At 34.2% G+C, this 15,990-nt stretch overlaps 2 protein-coding genes across 3 annotated transcripts; one reads left to right on the top strand and one right to left on the bottom strand.

The window, feature by feature from the left end:
• Positions 1–544: 544 nt before the first annotated feature.
• LOC112032826 (very-long-chain enoyl-CoA reductase-like) lies at positions 545–4,781 on the bottom strand. Its single transcript, XM_065767814.1, has 5 exons — positions 4,649–4,781; positions 4,320–4,359; positions 2,442–3,042; positions 1,269–1,344; positions 545–805 (listed from the first exon to the last, which is right to left on the bottom strand). Exons 1-5 carry the CDS (start codon positions 4,715–4,717, stop codon positions 545–547), a joined length of 1,047 nt encoding a protein of 348 aa, XP_065623886.1. The 5' UTR covers positions 4,718–4,781.
• An 8,508-nt stretch (positions 4,782–13,289) lies between these two features.
• LOC112032837 (KIN17-like protein) lies at positions 13,290–15,177 on the top strand. Of its 2 annotated transcripts, none has more exons than XM_024065603.2 (2): positions 13,290–13,412; positions 13,612–15,177. In XM_024065603.2, exon 2 carries the CDS (start codon positions 13,880–13,882, stop codon positions 15,053–15,055), a length of 1,176 nt encoding a protein of 391 aa, XP_023921371.2. In that variant the 5' UTR covers positions 13,290–13,412; positions 13,612–13,879; the 3' UTR covers positions 15,056–15,177. The 2 variants fall into 2 exon arrangements, with proteins under 2 accessions (XP_023921371.2, XP_065623887.1); XM_065767815.1 differs by having other exon boundaries at positions 13,299–13,412; positions 13,609–15,177.
• The last annotated feature ends 813 nt before the right edge of the window (positions 15,178–15,990 follow it).

Here is a 15,990-nt window from a genome sequence, read left to right on the forward strand (position 1 = left end):
GCAATGGAGGTAGTGAGAATTCATCTTCCTCAACAACCAATTAAGGGACCTTATATTTAAACATGTAATGTGAGTGGTGAATCAATAGTGTATACTTGCCAATCTCCTTGATACAGCTTTGCATCTTCTCTTACAAAAGTAGATTGGAATCAAATTTAGAGCTCAAAGATTCATTAGATATTCATACTATTTATTTGAAAAATTGCCTAGAATTCCCTCTCAACCGAAGATATGATCAAAGTAAAGATTTTTTTTATTTTTTATTGAGGATGATAGTTATCCCTTAGGCAATGTTGAAAATGAAACACTCAAAAACATATTATAGCTCAAATTATGTGGTCTGACCAATTAAATTTCATGAAATGGGCAATTTGAAAGTTTATCAATGATGAGCTTTCCTCTTTTTTTTTATTTTTTTATTTTTTTTTTTTTGAGGTAAAAGATAGAAGTGTTATTGATAAGTCCAAACGTATACAATGTATAAACCCTATTCAAGTAGCCTGAAAACAGGGGAGAAAATATAAATTAATACAAGTTGAAAAAACTAGAAATTCTTCAAAGACTCCCTATACCCCGTGTGATCCCACTCCACCCAAAGCTCCAAGTAGCCATCCCCATGCCTCAGGTGTGTTGTTGTGCTGCCATTAGCGTCTGATACTCCTACAAGAAGCCAAGCCCCACTCAAAATTTCTTTTGGATGGGTTTGGGTTTTTTCGAAGTAGTATTTGTTCCTTGCATTCCAAATTGCCCATGTCGTTACTGCCCACCTTTCCAACTCCACCAGAGGTAGTTTTTCCACCAACATCTGAAAAAGTAGAAAGAAGTCACAGCAACTGTTTGCTCATTTTTGGAGTCCACCTTGGTAGAGTGCCCACACATTCCTTGCAAGAGCACATTCCCACAACAAATGGCCTACTAATTCTGATTGCTGGCAACAAATTGCACAATGAGGATCCACTTGCACTCTTCGCTTATGAAGGTTTTCCCTAGTTGGCAATACATTTGAACATGCACGCCAAAGGAACATGCAAACCATTTAGCTTCCAAATCTTCCTCCATAAGGGCCTTTTTGTGCTTGCTGTGGAGTGTTCAGTTTGTGTGTTTGCCTTCATTCTAAGGGCCACTTGATAGGCAGATTTAACTGTGAACGAGTGTGACTTATTTTCCTTCCAAATCAGCACATCCCGAGTGGTATTTTGTCACAGTGGAATAGACATAATCTTCTCTCCATCCCACTACCTCGTATCATTGTCTATTAAGTCTTTTACCATCAATTCCGGCTGCTGTTCTCCTAGGAAAATTGGCTTATGGGATAACCACTTATGTGTGGTCACACCAATGGTTCTGCCATCACCCACACCCCATTTTGATCCTTCACAAATTATCTCCCTAGCTACCAATAAACTCCTCCATACATATGATGGGTTTCTCCCCAATTCAGCATCCATAAAAGAACAATTTGGAAAATACCTTGACTTGTACACCCGGAAAAATAATGAGTGAGGATTGTGAAGGAGTCTGCATGCTTGCTTTGCCAACAAAGCCAAGTTAAAAGCTTGGATATCCCTAAAACCCATACCTCCTCTTCCCTTTGGACTACAAAGTTTCTTCCAGTTGATCCAATGAATTTTCTTCTCATCCTTTGTCTGGCCCCACCAATATTTGGCTAATGTAGAGTTTAGTGTGTCACATAAGGCCTTTGGGATTTTAAAAATCCCCATCATGTACACAGGGATGGCTTGAGCAACTGTTTTAATAAGAATCTCCCTCCCCGCCTTTGAGATAAATTTTTCCTTCCAACCCATCACTTTCTTTGTAATTCTCTCATGTAGGCCTTTAAAAGTGTTCACCTTTGATTTTCCACCAACCATAGGCAAGCCAAGATAAGTTCACAATCCTCCATAATGCTAGCCCCAAAGAGTGCCTGGATATCCATTTTAACTGTTTGCCTTGTGTTACGGCTAAAGAAAATGGATGTTTTTTTGTCTATTAATGGCTTGACCGGAAACGGCTTCATGATCTTTTTATTAAATTCCCAATTTTTTTCCCATCAAGGCCATTATTATTTTTAGATCACATGTATTCTATAAAGGTGTCATTCAACCTATATATTGGGCTGGGGCATGGATTTGCATGTATAATAAATTACATGGGTTTTAACTTCTATCCATAATCCCAAAATTGTGTATAAATATTTTTTTTTCAAAAATATGTTGATTTTCTGACAAAAATTTTGTAGCTCAATTGATATTTAATACTTTCATCTGAAACTTCAAGGTTGAAATCCATCTCTAGCAACTAAAGAATTATATTATATATACTCTTAACCAAATATGAAAAGTAGGGCGGTAAACGAGTCAAGCCAAGTCGAGTATTAAAAGTTCAAGCTTGTTTATTTAATATTAAAAAAAAAAAAATTAAAAAAAAAAAAAAAAAAAAGCNTATTGAATAGAAAACCATGTGGAATTTGATATCCTCCATTCCCATCAGGGCTGCGCAGATTCCTCAGCAAGATATGGCAATAGAAGTTACAGATTTGACAAAGCACTCCAAACCCAAAGCCGATCTTCATTTGGAGGTCACTAACAGGGGTGTAAAGTGGGTGGTTCACATAGTAAGCAATGTAAGAGCCAAAGGTCCAATAATATGCACAATTACGAAACACATTGGAGAGTGGTGAGGTTGCATGGCTGAACCGATGCACAAAAAATGTTTCCATAATTCGTTTGAAGTAGTGGAAACACCAGTAATATAAAGCATATGTCTGAACTGGGTGGATGACTCGCTCCCCTTTGTAGCCAAAGAACTGGTAGACAGGGAAGTAATAAAAGATGGGATAAAGGAGCAAAGGACCCAAGTATTCAAAGAAGAAAAGTGTGCGATAGGAAACTTGTGTGCCCAGGTCCTTGAACACTACAGTCAAGTGGTTTCCATCACAATAATCCTTGAGACTTTTCTTGTAGTTAAGAACAACAGGCTTTTCCTTTGATCCCGGTTTAAGGGGGAGGGTTAACCGCTGTCTTGAAGGATAGAACTTTTTGGCTGTTGATGTAAGATGAAAATCAGGTGAGTTAAATCATATGACATGCAAGTCTGTCAACACATGTACACATGCACTCACATTCAGTTTTTGGGGGCAGGGGTCAAACTCACAATGAAACAAAGCATATAAATATTATCTCAGGCAGTAAATCAGTAATAAATTTAAGTCCAATAGTGAATACGCCTAATATGATGAACTACAAGAGGCCACGCCTCAATCTTAGACACACTGGAGGTCCAGAAAATATAAATAAAATCAGACAGGAAGTCTAGTGCTGATTTTGTTAAAAATCTTACAGATCCCATGGACTTAAAAATTATTTCGTTCTTGACAGAAATATTACATCATGAAAAAAAAAAAAAGAGCTCCAGTGGTAAGTGTCAAGATTTCCTTTCAGTGTGCTTGAATTCACACTGCATACAATTTTTTTTTTTATAAGTTTTTTTTATTTTTATTTTTATTTTTTTTATCTACTTGTAATTAACACTGCATACAAATTATAGTTCTCTGAAATCTGAAAATACCTTAAGTCAAACAAACCCCAACAAGACCTGGTGCTTTAACATATAATTTTTCAAAGTGATCTGTCATGCCCACAAATATTCAATGTCATGACTCATTATCCTTGGATACTACCGGAGTAGAAAAATATTCAATGATTTGGGAGAATCATCTTCAAGAAAGTACATTACCCTCAACAGACTGATATGTGTACATTCTAGTAGATAAAGTGAACTTCATTCCTTCTATTGGGGGTGGCCGGGTGGGGGTGGGAGGGAGAGAGAGAAATGCAGTTCAAGAGGCAAATCTGTATCAAAAAATTTATCACTAGAAAGGTTTCACCTATGTGGTATGAACAACCAAAGCTCTAATTTGGCTTTAAGCATAAGGATGTTACTAATTCTTACTAGGATAATTTCAAGAAAGAAAATTAAGTCCTTAAAGACAATAGAGAAGACGTCCTTCACATTTGTGTGCAAAAAACATCATGTAGAACTCACTTGTCAAATTTGCAGCCGTTTATAGAAGTTTCACTAATTCCCATAATAAAGAAAATCTCTTTTCATCCTCAAACCCATACTAAAACCAGTATTAACACCTACATCACTACATGTGGAAAATAACACTTTTTGGGCATTTCTCTCTTAAAATCAACCATAAATATTTCGCGAAACATAGATTAACTGACTAACAAAGCATACGTAGCAGTTCAAGCCTTCAAGGTAAAAATTTGCATGGAAATTCTAATAACTAGGAAAGCAAATCTAGCACTTACTTCGTTGATGAATTGCCTCCTGCAGATCTGCAACCGTAGCCTACAAATTAACAAAAAAGACATATACTATCACAATTGGGTATTATTCAAATACATGCAAAGGAAAACAAAAATCATGAAACTAATATAAACCCAAGAAAACAAAGAAGAAGACCATTTCGGGTCTTAATCATTTTATCCTCCCCAAAAAAAAAAAAAAAAAACCAATCTTTTACTTAAATTGGAACTAACAAACCCAGCTGAATTGAGATGATCGTTACCACCGATTCACAGAGACACTAAGTTAATAAATTACAAAAACAAAGGAAAAAAGAGAGAGAAGAACGTACGGAATCACTGAGCTCAAGGCCACCCTTGACAACATCTTTACCACTCCGAGAAACTGCACTGACCTTCATTTTTTGAGACCAAAAGAGAGTGACCCAATTCACGAAATGGTGTAAACGACGAACCCTTTTTAATTTGTGGGTGGTTTCATTGAAGATCCAGAGCTGTGATCCCAATTGAGGAAATGGGAAACTCGTATGAGATCCCAGAGATGGGAGGGTATATTAATTTTTTTGCAGAGTAATTAAGGGTGGGTTTGGGGATATAGTAATGGCGTGTAGTTGGGTAGGAGAGCTAACTGTATTGGCTGATGAACCACAATTCCTCGTCTCATCTCATCTGTGTTGCCTATTAGCTATACTATAACCAGGGTTTTACACTCGTGGGCCAGGTTTTAACTTCTAACCTCGTACAACTTAGCTTGGGAGTTGGGAACATATCACCATAGGTCCACCTTATTAAGTTTGGTCAGAGATGTGAAGAGTGCAGACAAGTGGTGGCCCTTGTTGTCTACTCTTCGAATTTCCTTCCCATCGTATGGCTGTATATAAACCAAGTGTTTTGTGGACAATTGACTTCGAGAAAACAAGTAAAGTTTAAGTCCCAATTTTAGACTAGGTTATTAAATAAATCAAGTTCAAACATAATAGTGTATTCGTGAATAAATTCGTTAATATGAGATTTGATTAACTATATATAATATAACATTTATACCTTTAAAAAAAAATAACATTTTATATGTATACTTGTTTAAAATATATTAATATAGACTTGAAATTGGATTGTATAAGTTTGTTAATAGGTTTTATATGATATTAAATTATTATTTGTAGTTTATTAATGATATATACATCTATATATAATAAAAATTCATGGGATTGTGAATAGATAAAATATTTTAGTCGTTTCTCAAAAAAAAAATATATATTTTAGTCATAGTTTCATAATATAAATAATAAGAATAAGTTAATTAAGTAACTAGTGAACAAGTTTGAGCTTGCTCGATAAGAAAATGAGCAAAACTTGAGCATAAAATCTTGTTTGATATATAATGAGCTCAAGCTCAGCAAAAAAAAAAAAAAATCATAATCATTCCAATTTGTAACTTGTAGGGACTCCGTTTTAGAAAAGTTCCCCAACAATACATTTATAGAGAGTAGACTGAAGGTTTAGGCCCTAACAAACTAGCAACGGAATACAAGTCCCTTCTTTTTCATTGAAGGGGAGTGAGCCCAGTTTACAACTGAGGGTGGCTCCTCGACACCCGTCCGAGGAGACCCTTCTCCCTCAAACTAGCACTACCTCTAAGTTCTTCTATGTCACTCCCTTCAATCCTCCAAAGTTCCAAAAAAAGGTCCCCCTTAATTCTTTTGCTCGCCTTTCTTATATCCTCCTTCTTTCTCCTATCTTCTCCTTCCTTCTGTTGATCATCCATTGGCCTCCGCTCTGACCTTCCGTCCCATCAGAGGTCTTATCCGTACTCAAGTGGCTCACCATGATCGATGTTGCCCTGCCAAGGGGTTACATCCCCATTAATGCGGCCAGGGGGGTTAGGTAAGCACATTCAATGCGGAGGTGACAGCCCACGTAAGGCTTGCTCCTGTCGCCGACGCGTGGCACTGGGTCCTCTCCTCCTCGGATATTCAAGGAGTCCTTTGGGGTGGTCCTCGTGTTTTTCCGAGGTCTCGGACGCCCGAGAACAGGGTCATCCTCGGATATGCTCCTCAGAGGTTGGTCTTTGCACTTTCATCCTCGGACCCATCTAGCATTCTCGGCGTGGGCCATTTGGGCCTGGCTTGGAGTGGACCAAGGCTACCCGATTTTCTGGCCCCACATAACTCATTTAGCACATTACATAAAAATAATCTATAATTTCATTTTTCCTTAAAAAACAATACCGAGAAAAATTAATGTGATCGCAAATTCTTCTTAATGACCACCCTAAAAAAAATTTCCAAGATGAATCATTATATTTTTTTTATAACACAATTTTGAGTTAATATGATTTGGTAGTGTGTGTTTTGAGTTATCCATCACAATCTCTCTCTCTCTCTCTCTCTCTCAGCTTTTTTTTTTTTTTTTGACATAATACTTAGTTATTTTGAATGTTAGAATTTGAATTTATATCAAAATACAATCTTGCTATGTATTTGAATGTGTCTGCTAACTATTTGAGTAATATTAGGTGTAATTTGTGATAAATTTTGATTATCATGATAAACTCCTTTAAAAGAATGAGAAAATTGAATAATATATTTGAAACTTAAAGAGTTTAGTTGTAAAATGAAAACATATATATAACGTACCATAATATAAATTATAAAATATGGACCACCTCAAAAAAGAATAATATCAATCACACATACCAAAAATATTAAAATGATATACTTGTAAGTATAGATAGATGAAAAATAATTTTAGAAATTATTTAATTTATAGAAAGAATAAATTATCTTCCACAAAATTTAAAAAACAATTTATACATTATACCACAATTACAAAATACTTATTTATTCTCACGCATACCATGAGTTTGCGACTAGTAATAATAACAATCCACACTAGCATCTTCACACACTTTCTATGCCAAAAAACCACTTTTTGAAATAGCAGTTATTTGGGTGTATGTCAGTCTGTAATTGTAAAGTTTTAAAGGGGAGGTATGTTCCACAAAAGATGGCCATTGTTTGAAGTTTTGAACCCCTAAATACTGACACAGACAGTCAGAGACACACAAAAAAATATGACAACCTCAACAAGAATGTCAAGAACATGGATTGATATTGGCAAGTGAAAAAAAACAAGTTTTAAAGAATTTATTGGAGATTACCAAAGACAGAGTTGGTGGTTCCTAGCAACCTGGTTCTTGGCAGCAACACCGTCCAAGCACTCCATAGGAGTGAAAGCAACATAGGAAGGAGTGGTCCTAGAAAAAGGTGGAGGCTTCTACAAAACAAAACCATGTACTACATTAGCACTACTATAGTACTATTTACTAGATGAAGGAAAAAGACAGAGATAAAAATTAAAATCCCTTACTAAATGATTTTTTTTTCCCACAGTTTTCAGTGTTTAAATAATGAAAACTATTATTTGAACTACTTTACCAAATAGACTCTTAGCATTGAAAGATTGACGTTGGTAATCGAGTTTTGAATTATGAACTTGTCATTTGAAACACCCGCCTAGCCCAATGTCTAAGCCACTTCCCACTACCCAAATTGGACCATCCTAGAGCTACTACAAATTGTAAAATAAAATAAGAATTATTTTTTGTTAATTTGTTTTAAGGCTGGAATATCATTTTGATACTATATTTTAGGGTTACAAACTTACAGTCAATTTGGTCACACATTTTGGTAACAATTAATTTGGTCACTGTTAAACTTGATGCTGATGTGACTAAAAATAATAATATTAAAAAATTTTAAATAAATATACAAAAATGCTATCTCAAATTAAAAAATCAATATTGAAAAAATATACATAGCAAAAAGACACCAAAAAAAAAAATCAATTTTCTTGTATTTTCTTATTTTAAGTGAATAAAGTGTGCATTCTCATAGTTTAAGAGGATAAGTGTAAAAAGAGTATAATTTAGGGGGGCAAGTCATATGTTTTCTCATAATTTAGAAGATTAGTGTAAAATAGGGTGTAATCTAAGGTAGTAAAGTGTAATTTTTCTTTAAAGTTAAAAAGAGTGATAAACTATCTTTGTTGAAACTAATTAAAATCCACACTTTTTTTAATAAAGCAACCCAATACCAAGTAAATTTTAATTAAATTAGGTTTATTTTCTTAACAAATAATAATTAATTAGATATGTTATTTTATATGAATTCTCCAATTTAACTTTTAATTTATTAAAAATTATTCATTAAAAATGTATCATATATATATATATATATGATACATTTTAGATATATATATTGCAAAAGTTAATGACTAGCGGTATGTTATTTGACTTATTTCCAACAATACTAAGGACAAGTTTTTTCATAACCTCTCTCACAATATGTTAAATTAATAAGCTGTACTTGAAGCAACAACACTTTCACATAAGTCTACCATTAATTTTATTTTTATTCTGTATCAATCACAATAATCACACATTTGTGAAAATTTTAGTATCTCTAAAATTATTGAAATTTGCAAAAGCACAAAAAGGTAATTTGGAGTTTGTACAATTTGTTTCATGATTTTCACTGGCACTCACAAAACCTCCAAAATGACAATATTTAGGAGACTGAATTAGGCCTAATGATGTGAGTCGTGACCGTCTTCAACTATAGGACAGGCCCAAAGCTGAGATGTTCACCAAACCTAAGCATCAATCGATAGGTTCAACTTCTAAAGGAATTAAAACCTAAAGCTGGTGTCAAAATCTGTTTAAAGCTTGCCTCGTCGAATTTGAAGCCAAAAAGAGAGTTTGAAATTGGTGTTTGATTAAATCAACATAAATTTTTTTGTTGGCTCCTCAAGATTTAGGAAGATTTTAGCTTTAAACTGTTTTTGGGTTGTGTTGTGCCTCGATTTTAATTAGTAAAGAAGGCAAAAAAATCGTTGGTTTTTTTTTTTTTATATATATATGATACATTTTATATATATATATATATATTGTCTAACTTTTTTGTTATATATATTGCATAAGTTAATGACTAGCGGTATGTTATTTGACTTATTTCCAACAATACTAAGGACAAGTTTTTTTCATAACCTCTCTCACAATATGTTAAATTAATAAGTTGTACCTGAAGCAACAACATTTTCACATAAGTCTACCATTAATTTTATTTTTATTCTGTATTAATCACAATAATCATACATTTGTGAAAATTTTAGTATCTCTAAAATTATTGAAATTTGCAAAAGCACAAAAAGGTAATTTGCAATTTGTACAATTTGTTTCATGATTTTCACTGGCACTCATAAAACCTCCAAAATGACAATATTTAGGAGACTGAATTAGGCCTAATGATGTGAGTCGTGACCGTCTTCAACTATAGGACAGGCCCAAAGCTGAGATGTTCACCAAACCTAAGCATCGATCGATAGGTTCAACTTCTAAAGGAATTAAAACCTAAAGCTGGTGTCAAAATCTGTTTAAAGCTTGCCTCGTCGAATTTGAAGCCAAAAAGAGAGTTTGAAATTGGTGTTTGATTAAATCAACATAAATTTTTTTGTTGGCTCCTCAAGATTTAGGAAGATTTTAGCTTTAAACTGTTTTTGGGTTGTGTTGTGCCTTGATTTTAATTAGTAAAGAAGGCAAAAAAATCGTTGGTTTTTTTTTTTTTTTTCACATCAACTGGCTTTTCTGGGTAGAACTTCTAGTTTGCCCAGTTTCATTTTATTTTTACCAATTAACACTTCACACCATACAAATTCGATGGTGTAGCTAATACTGAAACGGAATTCAACAACACCAAGCTATGGGTTGATCAAGGCCTGAAGCAAAATCCTTATCATTGGAACGAAAAATTAATAATAATAAAAATTTAAATAAAAAATGTAGTAAAAATAGTAACATAATGTGAACCATTACATCCATTTAAATGATAGGATGCTACGAGTCCAAATAACTATTTATTTGTTGGAAGGGGTTGCCTCAAATCTATTATTGCTTTCCTTAAATCCAGATGGAATTGCAAATGCTCAGGAGCCATTTCAGCTTGTCATGATACAGTTGTGAATCCACTAGGTGGTGGTCATCTAACCATTGAATCACCTATTCAATCGCATCTTCAATCTTTTTTCTTAACTGCAGGGTATATGCATATTTGAAAGACAAATCAAGTGCATGTAAAGTGTAAAAAAAAAAAAAAATACTTGCCTGTGATGGTGGTTATGTCTTCCATAGTTCCATCACAAACCGCTTCTTGGAGAGGGAGTGAAAGTTTTTCTTTTTCTTTTTCTTTTCAAACCGAGAGAGAGAGAGACATCGTTTCAAAAAGAAATCAATATATAATAGCTAAAACATTAATATTTAGAAGAGGTATTTGATGCAAATAGTATTTCAATTGTAATCAAATTATCTTCCCCTTTTTTATGCATGTTCTCCTTTTTGTTTAGGTGTCTTAGACTTTATCAAATTAGCCTTGTTGATCCTTGCAATTCATTTTAATTATAAGTTTTTGTATTCACGCTTTATCTAATTAGTTTTGGAGGTAGGATATAGTGATATGCAAAGGGCTTAATATTTATTTATTTTTTGATTTTATCTATAAATTTCTTGCAATTTTTTTTTTCTTTTTAATGAAGATTTTTTATTATAAAAGATTAGATGAAGAATTTGAATTGTAATCAAATTGAGATAAAGTTTGGATTGTAATCAAATTATGAATTTTATCAACTTAAAAATTATGAGAGAAGTTAAAATCATAAATGTATACTATACTATTATGTTGTTGGTTTTATAAAAAAATTATGATTTTTATCCACTTAAAAGTTATAGGAGAAGAAAAATATATCTATTTTTTAAAAAAATCTACAAAGATTTCTGTAATTTGGTGAAGTCACTTGGCACAACCACGATGTCTAAACTCAACTTTTATTATGTAGTATATGATATAGATAATAGAGAGAGAGAGAGAGAGAGAGAGAGAGAGAGAAAAATTCACTAGGGAGTCGGTGTTCTATTCCTTTCCGAAATAGGATACTAAAGTGGGCCTCTTGTTTTATAAGTTGGGCTGGACTGACTTCTTTTTCTTTGTTGTCTCCCATTCTATTTAGTTCCCCCTCTCTATGATATAGTGAAGAAAAAAAAACTCTATGAAGAAGTTGTTATATTTGTGGTATAATTAAATGGTTTTGAATTTGCTGAAGAATAGGTAAAAGAATCATAGCAGGAACAAAAGCAATTACCATCTCTATTTTTTTGGGATAAAAATTTATCATCTCTCAACTGGTGCTGCATGATCCAATCTTCCATCTCTCAAATTACCATCTTTCTGTCATTTAAATGTTGGAATTTGGTGGATTGTTAGGTTCGATTAAGCAATATTTCTGCTAAGCAATTTAGTTAGGCGCCTTTCTTCATTTTTGAGAATCAACACTTCAGTTAGACTTACCGCAATTAAATGGTTTTGAATTAGACTCTTTTTTTTTTTTTTAATTTTATATGGATGAATTAGAATAATTAGTTTATCAAAGTTTTACAATAGAAGCGGATGGCAATATATAGAAACAAAATGACATAAGATAACGGATTAACGGGCAAATGAGAAACAGGGTAGGGGCATCAAGAAAGGTTCGTTACTTACATTTTCTTTCTGGCGTTAAAACTGTGAAATATTTATTTAAATTAAAATCTTATTAATGCGATCTGTAATTCTGTATATTGCACTCTACATTTTGTATGTATCAGTAAAGTGCATAATTATTTTTTTTTTTTTTATAAATCTGGCTAACAGTAAGTGTAACTGACATGTTGATGGTCTAATTTTGAAATCATTATCAATGAAATAGATATCAACCATTTTTTTAAAATAAATATATAAATAAATAATCTTGAAATCAATTCTCTTTTTCAATTATTCCAATTGTTTGGGTGTCAAATAACACATTCATAATAATAAGCATGAGCCAAGAGCTTTTAGTTCAACTAGTTGACACCTAGTATTGCCAAAAGCCTTATAACTAAATTGACACCTCCCCATACACAAAGTATTTGGGAGTCTAGAGGGAAAGGGTTCAAACTGCGAAATTAGCAGCATGTTATAATTATTTATTAAAAAAAAAAAAATTTGACACCTGGTATATCTATGAGATCCAAGATTCAAATCTCGACTCCTTTTTGTAACAATTGAATTATCAATAATAAACCGCCTTATTATCTCTACTTTTGAATATTTACCCATGTAAGCATTGATAACGGCCTAGTATTATGTTATTGTGTAATTATTCAATACTCTCGAAGCACAATAAATGCATGCTCTCCCTTTCACATGAATATAATAAATCACAACATTATTTTTTTATTTTTTTATTTTTTGTGATAAATGTCAACATGAATTACTAAATTGATAACAATTGAAAGTTAGAGGACTGAAATGACAAAACTGAAAGTTAGAGGATTGAAATGAAAAAAAACTGAAAGTTAGAAGGTCAATTTTGTATTTTCGCCTTCTTTATTTTTATTTTGGCAAAAATACAAAATTAACTCTCTAACTTTCAGTTTTGTCATTATAGTTTTCTAACTTTTAGTTTTGTTATTTCAGTACTTTAACTTTCTAATTGTTATCAATTTGATACTCCGATAAATACCAGTTATGTCCTGTAGTTAATTGGGCCAAAATGTCGTTTTGGTTTTTTTTTTTTTTTTTGGGGAATTAAAAGAAAATTGAAAAAAAAAAAAAAAAAAAAAAAAAAAACTGATATTAAAAAAGAAAGAAGAAAAAAAACCATTTCAGAACCAACACATCAGAAAATTCAACGCAATGCAACTCTAAACTAAACAACATGTCATCAAAAATTAAAACCAAATTAACCAAAACCAAAGAGAGAAAGAGAGAGGATAGAGAATCGAACCTTGAAGGAGACGACAACGACGAGTCTCGCCACCGAGCATTGTGATCATCACCACCAGCTCCCGCCGCCACCGCCGTCAACGAAGAAGAAGAAGTAGCAGACGATGGAGATTGAGTTAAACCGACCTTCTCTTTGATATCCTTAAGCAATGTAACCCATTTCATCGTTTTCTTCCCTTTTGATCTCTGAAACATATGCGCCTCTCGCTCTCTCTCATCCGTCGTTGTTGTCTCCTTCGAGGTTCGATTCTCTATCCTCTCTCTTTCTCTCTTTGGTTTTGGTTAATTGGGATTTGATTTTTGATGAAATGGTGTTTAGTTTAGAGCTGCATTGCGTTGAATTTTCTGATGTGTTGGTTCTGAAATGGTTTTATTTTTCTTTTTTTTTTAATATCAATTTTTTTTTTTAATTTTCTTTTAATTCCGAAATTTACTAGCAGAGTAGCAGGACATTGGAGTTTAATGGAGGACTAAATTGACAACAATTGGAAGATAGAGGACTAACTTGATAAAACTGAAAGTTGGAGGGTTGAAATAAGAAAGTCCGAAAGTTACCGGGTCAGTTTTTCATTTTTGCGTTTTATTTTTTATTTTTTCTCTTGGAACCAGATTTGGGGAAATTGGATTAGAACTTTAGGGTTTCTTCGTTGATTTTCGGCAAAGAAATCAAATCCATCGCAGTACAACACAACACAGCTACAAATCTCAATGGGGAAGAACGAGTTCCTAACCCCAAAAGCGATCGCGAATCGGATCAAAGCGAAGGGGCTCCAGAAGCTCCGATGGTACTGCCAGATGTGCCAGAAGCAATGTCGCGACGAGAACGGTTTCAAGTGCCACTGTATGAGCGAGAGCCACCAGCGTCAGATGGAGGTCTACGGCCAAAACCCGACCCGAATCGTCGAAGGATACTCCGAAGAATTCGAACGCACTTTCTTGGACCACATGAAGCGTAGCCACCGGTTCAGTCGCATCGCCGCCACCGTCGTTTACAACGAGTACATCAACGATCGCCACCACGTCCACATGAACTCGACGGAGTGGGCCACGCTCACCGAGTTCGTCAAGTATCTCGGTCGAACCGGCAAGTGTAAGGTCGAGGAAACCCCTAAAGGTTGGTTCATTACGTATATAGATAGAGATTCGGAGACTTTGTTCAAAGAGAGATTGAAAAACAAGCGAATCAAGGCCGATTTGGCTGAGGAAGAGAAGCAAGAGAGAGAGATTCAGAAACAGATCGAGAAAGCCGCGGAGTTATTCTCCGAGCCTCCAAAGCCTCTCGAGGCTGAACCTGTTAGGGAATTGAAACCCGAAGCTGGTGTCAAGATCGGTTTGAAGCTCGCATCATCGAATTTGAAGCCGAAAGAGAGGGGAGAGGCTTCGAAATTGGTGTTTGATGAAATGGAAACCGATAGCAAAGCCAGTGCCAGTGTGGCGAAGACGAATAATAGTAATAATAATAATAAGTCGGTTTTGGGGGAGATGATGAGGGAGGAGGAGATGAAGAAGGAGAGGATTAATAGGAAGGACTATTGGTTGTGTGAGGGAATTGTTGTTAAGGTTATGAGCAAAGCTTTGGCCGAGAAGGGTTACTATAAGCAAAAAGGGGTTGTGAAGAAAGTGATTGATAAGTATGTTGGTGAAATTGAGATGCTTGAGAGTAAGCATGTGTTGAGAGTTGATCAGTTGGAGCTCGAGACCGTGATTCCCCAAATTGGGGGACTCGTGAAGATTGTGAATGGGGCGTATCGTGGCGCGATTGCCAAGTTGTTGGGGGTTGATACGGAGAAGTTTTGCGCCAAGGTGCAGATAGAGAAGGGTGCTTATGTTGGTAGAGTGCTTAAAGCTGTTGAGTATGAGGATATTTGTAAACTTGCCCAGTGAGTTTGATTAGAAAAATGATAATGGATTATATATTGGCTATGTTTAGTTGTTTGTCAAAATTTCATTCTGTTAAGAAAGTTTAATCTGTTGAATGAATGTATGATGTTTCTTGTGTTCTTAAATATGTATGTTTCTCTTGGATTAATGACTTGGATACTGTTTGTGAAGGAAATAATGGAGAACCCTGTTTTAGAATTCATTTAGTTTCCTTAATTAGATATCTAATAGAATATCTAGCCTTATAGAATTATTTTTAAAGAAAACTAATTAACAAGGGAATTTAGTATATTAAAAGTGGCAGTTTTACGAGTAAGTAAATGTCCAATCTTGTTACTCCATATTTTGTAGATGGAAAATTTCCGTGTGAACTGAATTATGTTTATAGAGTTTCTCAATGTTTATCTATGTGTGTGTGCACGCGCGTTTATTTTTTTTTTTTTTTGGGGGGGGGGGGGGGGGGGGGGGGGGAAATAATTAGAAACATAAAATTGAACCAATTTAATAGTGTCATACAAAAAATATGAAGAGTTTGGAGGGCTAACCATATTTCTTTTGAAAAGTTTATGTAAATTTAGGGGTAAAAATATAATATTTGAGAAGTTTGGGGGTGCTCAACCATACAGAACCCATTGAAGTGGTTGAGTCCCTGGTGCTAGGTCATTTTGTGAATTGAATTGTGAATGGAGCATGAGAAATGCATGCTTGGTTTTTATGAATAATATAGCCTGAGAAATGGATTGAATTATTCCTGCAACATTGGGGATAGGTTGTATATAGATTATCAGCATAGTGGTTGATTTACTTAGTTATACATGTAGTCTGTAGCTTAGTGTGGTCATACTCTATCCATGGAGGTCAATGGTACTTGAAGTTATAATCTTATAAATTGCTGCCGGAGGATCCTTAAAAATTGCTGAAGTGTAAGGGAGTTGGCA

This window comes from Quercus suber, unplaced genomic scaffold (genome assembly GCF_002906115.3).
Source record: "Quercus suber isolate HL8 unplaced genomic scaffold, Cork oak 2.0 scaffold_851, whole genome shotgun sequence".
Taxonomy (NCBI): Eukaryota; Viridiplantae; Streptophyta; class Magnoliopsida; order Fagales; family Fagaceae; genus Quercus; species Quercus suber.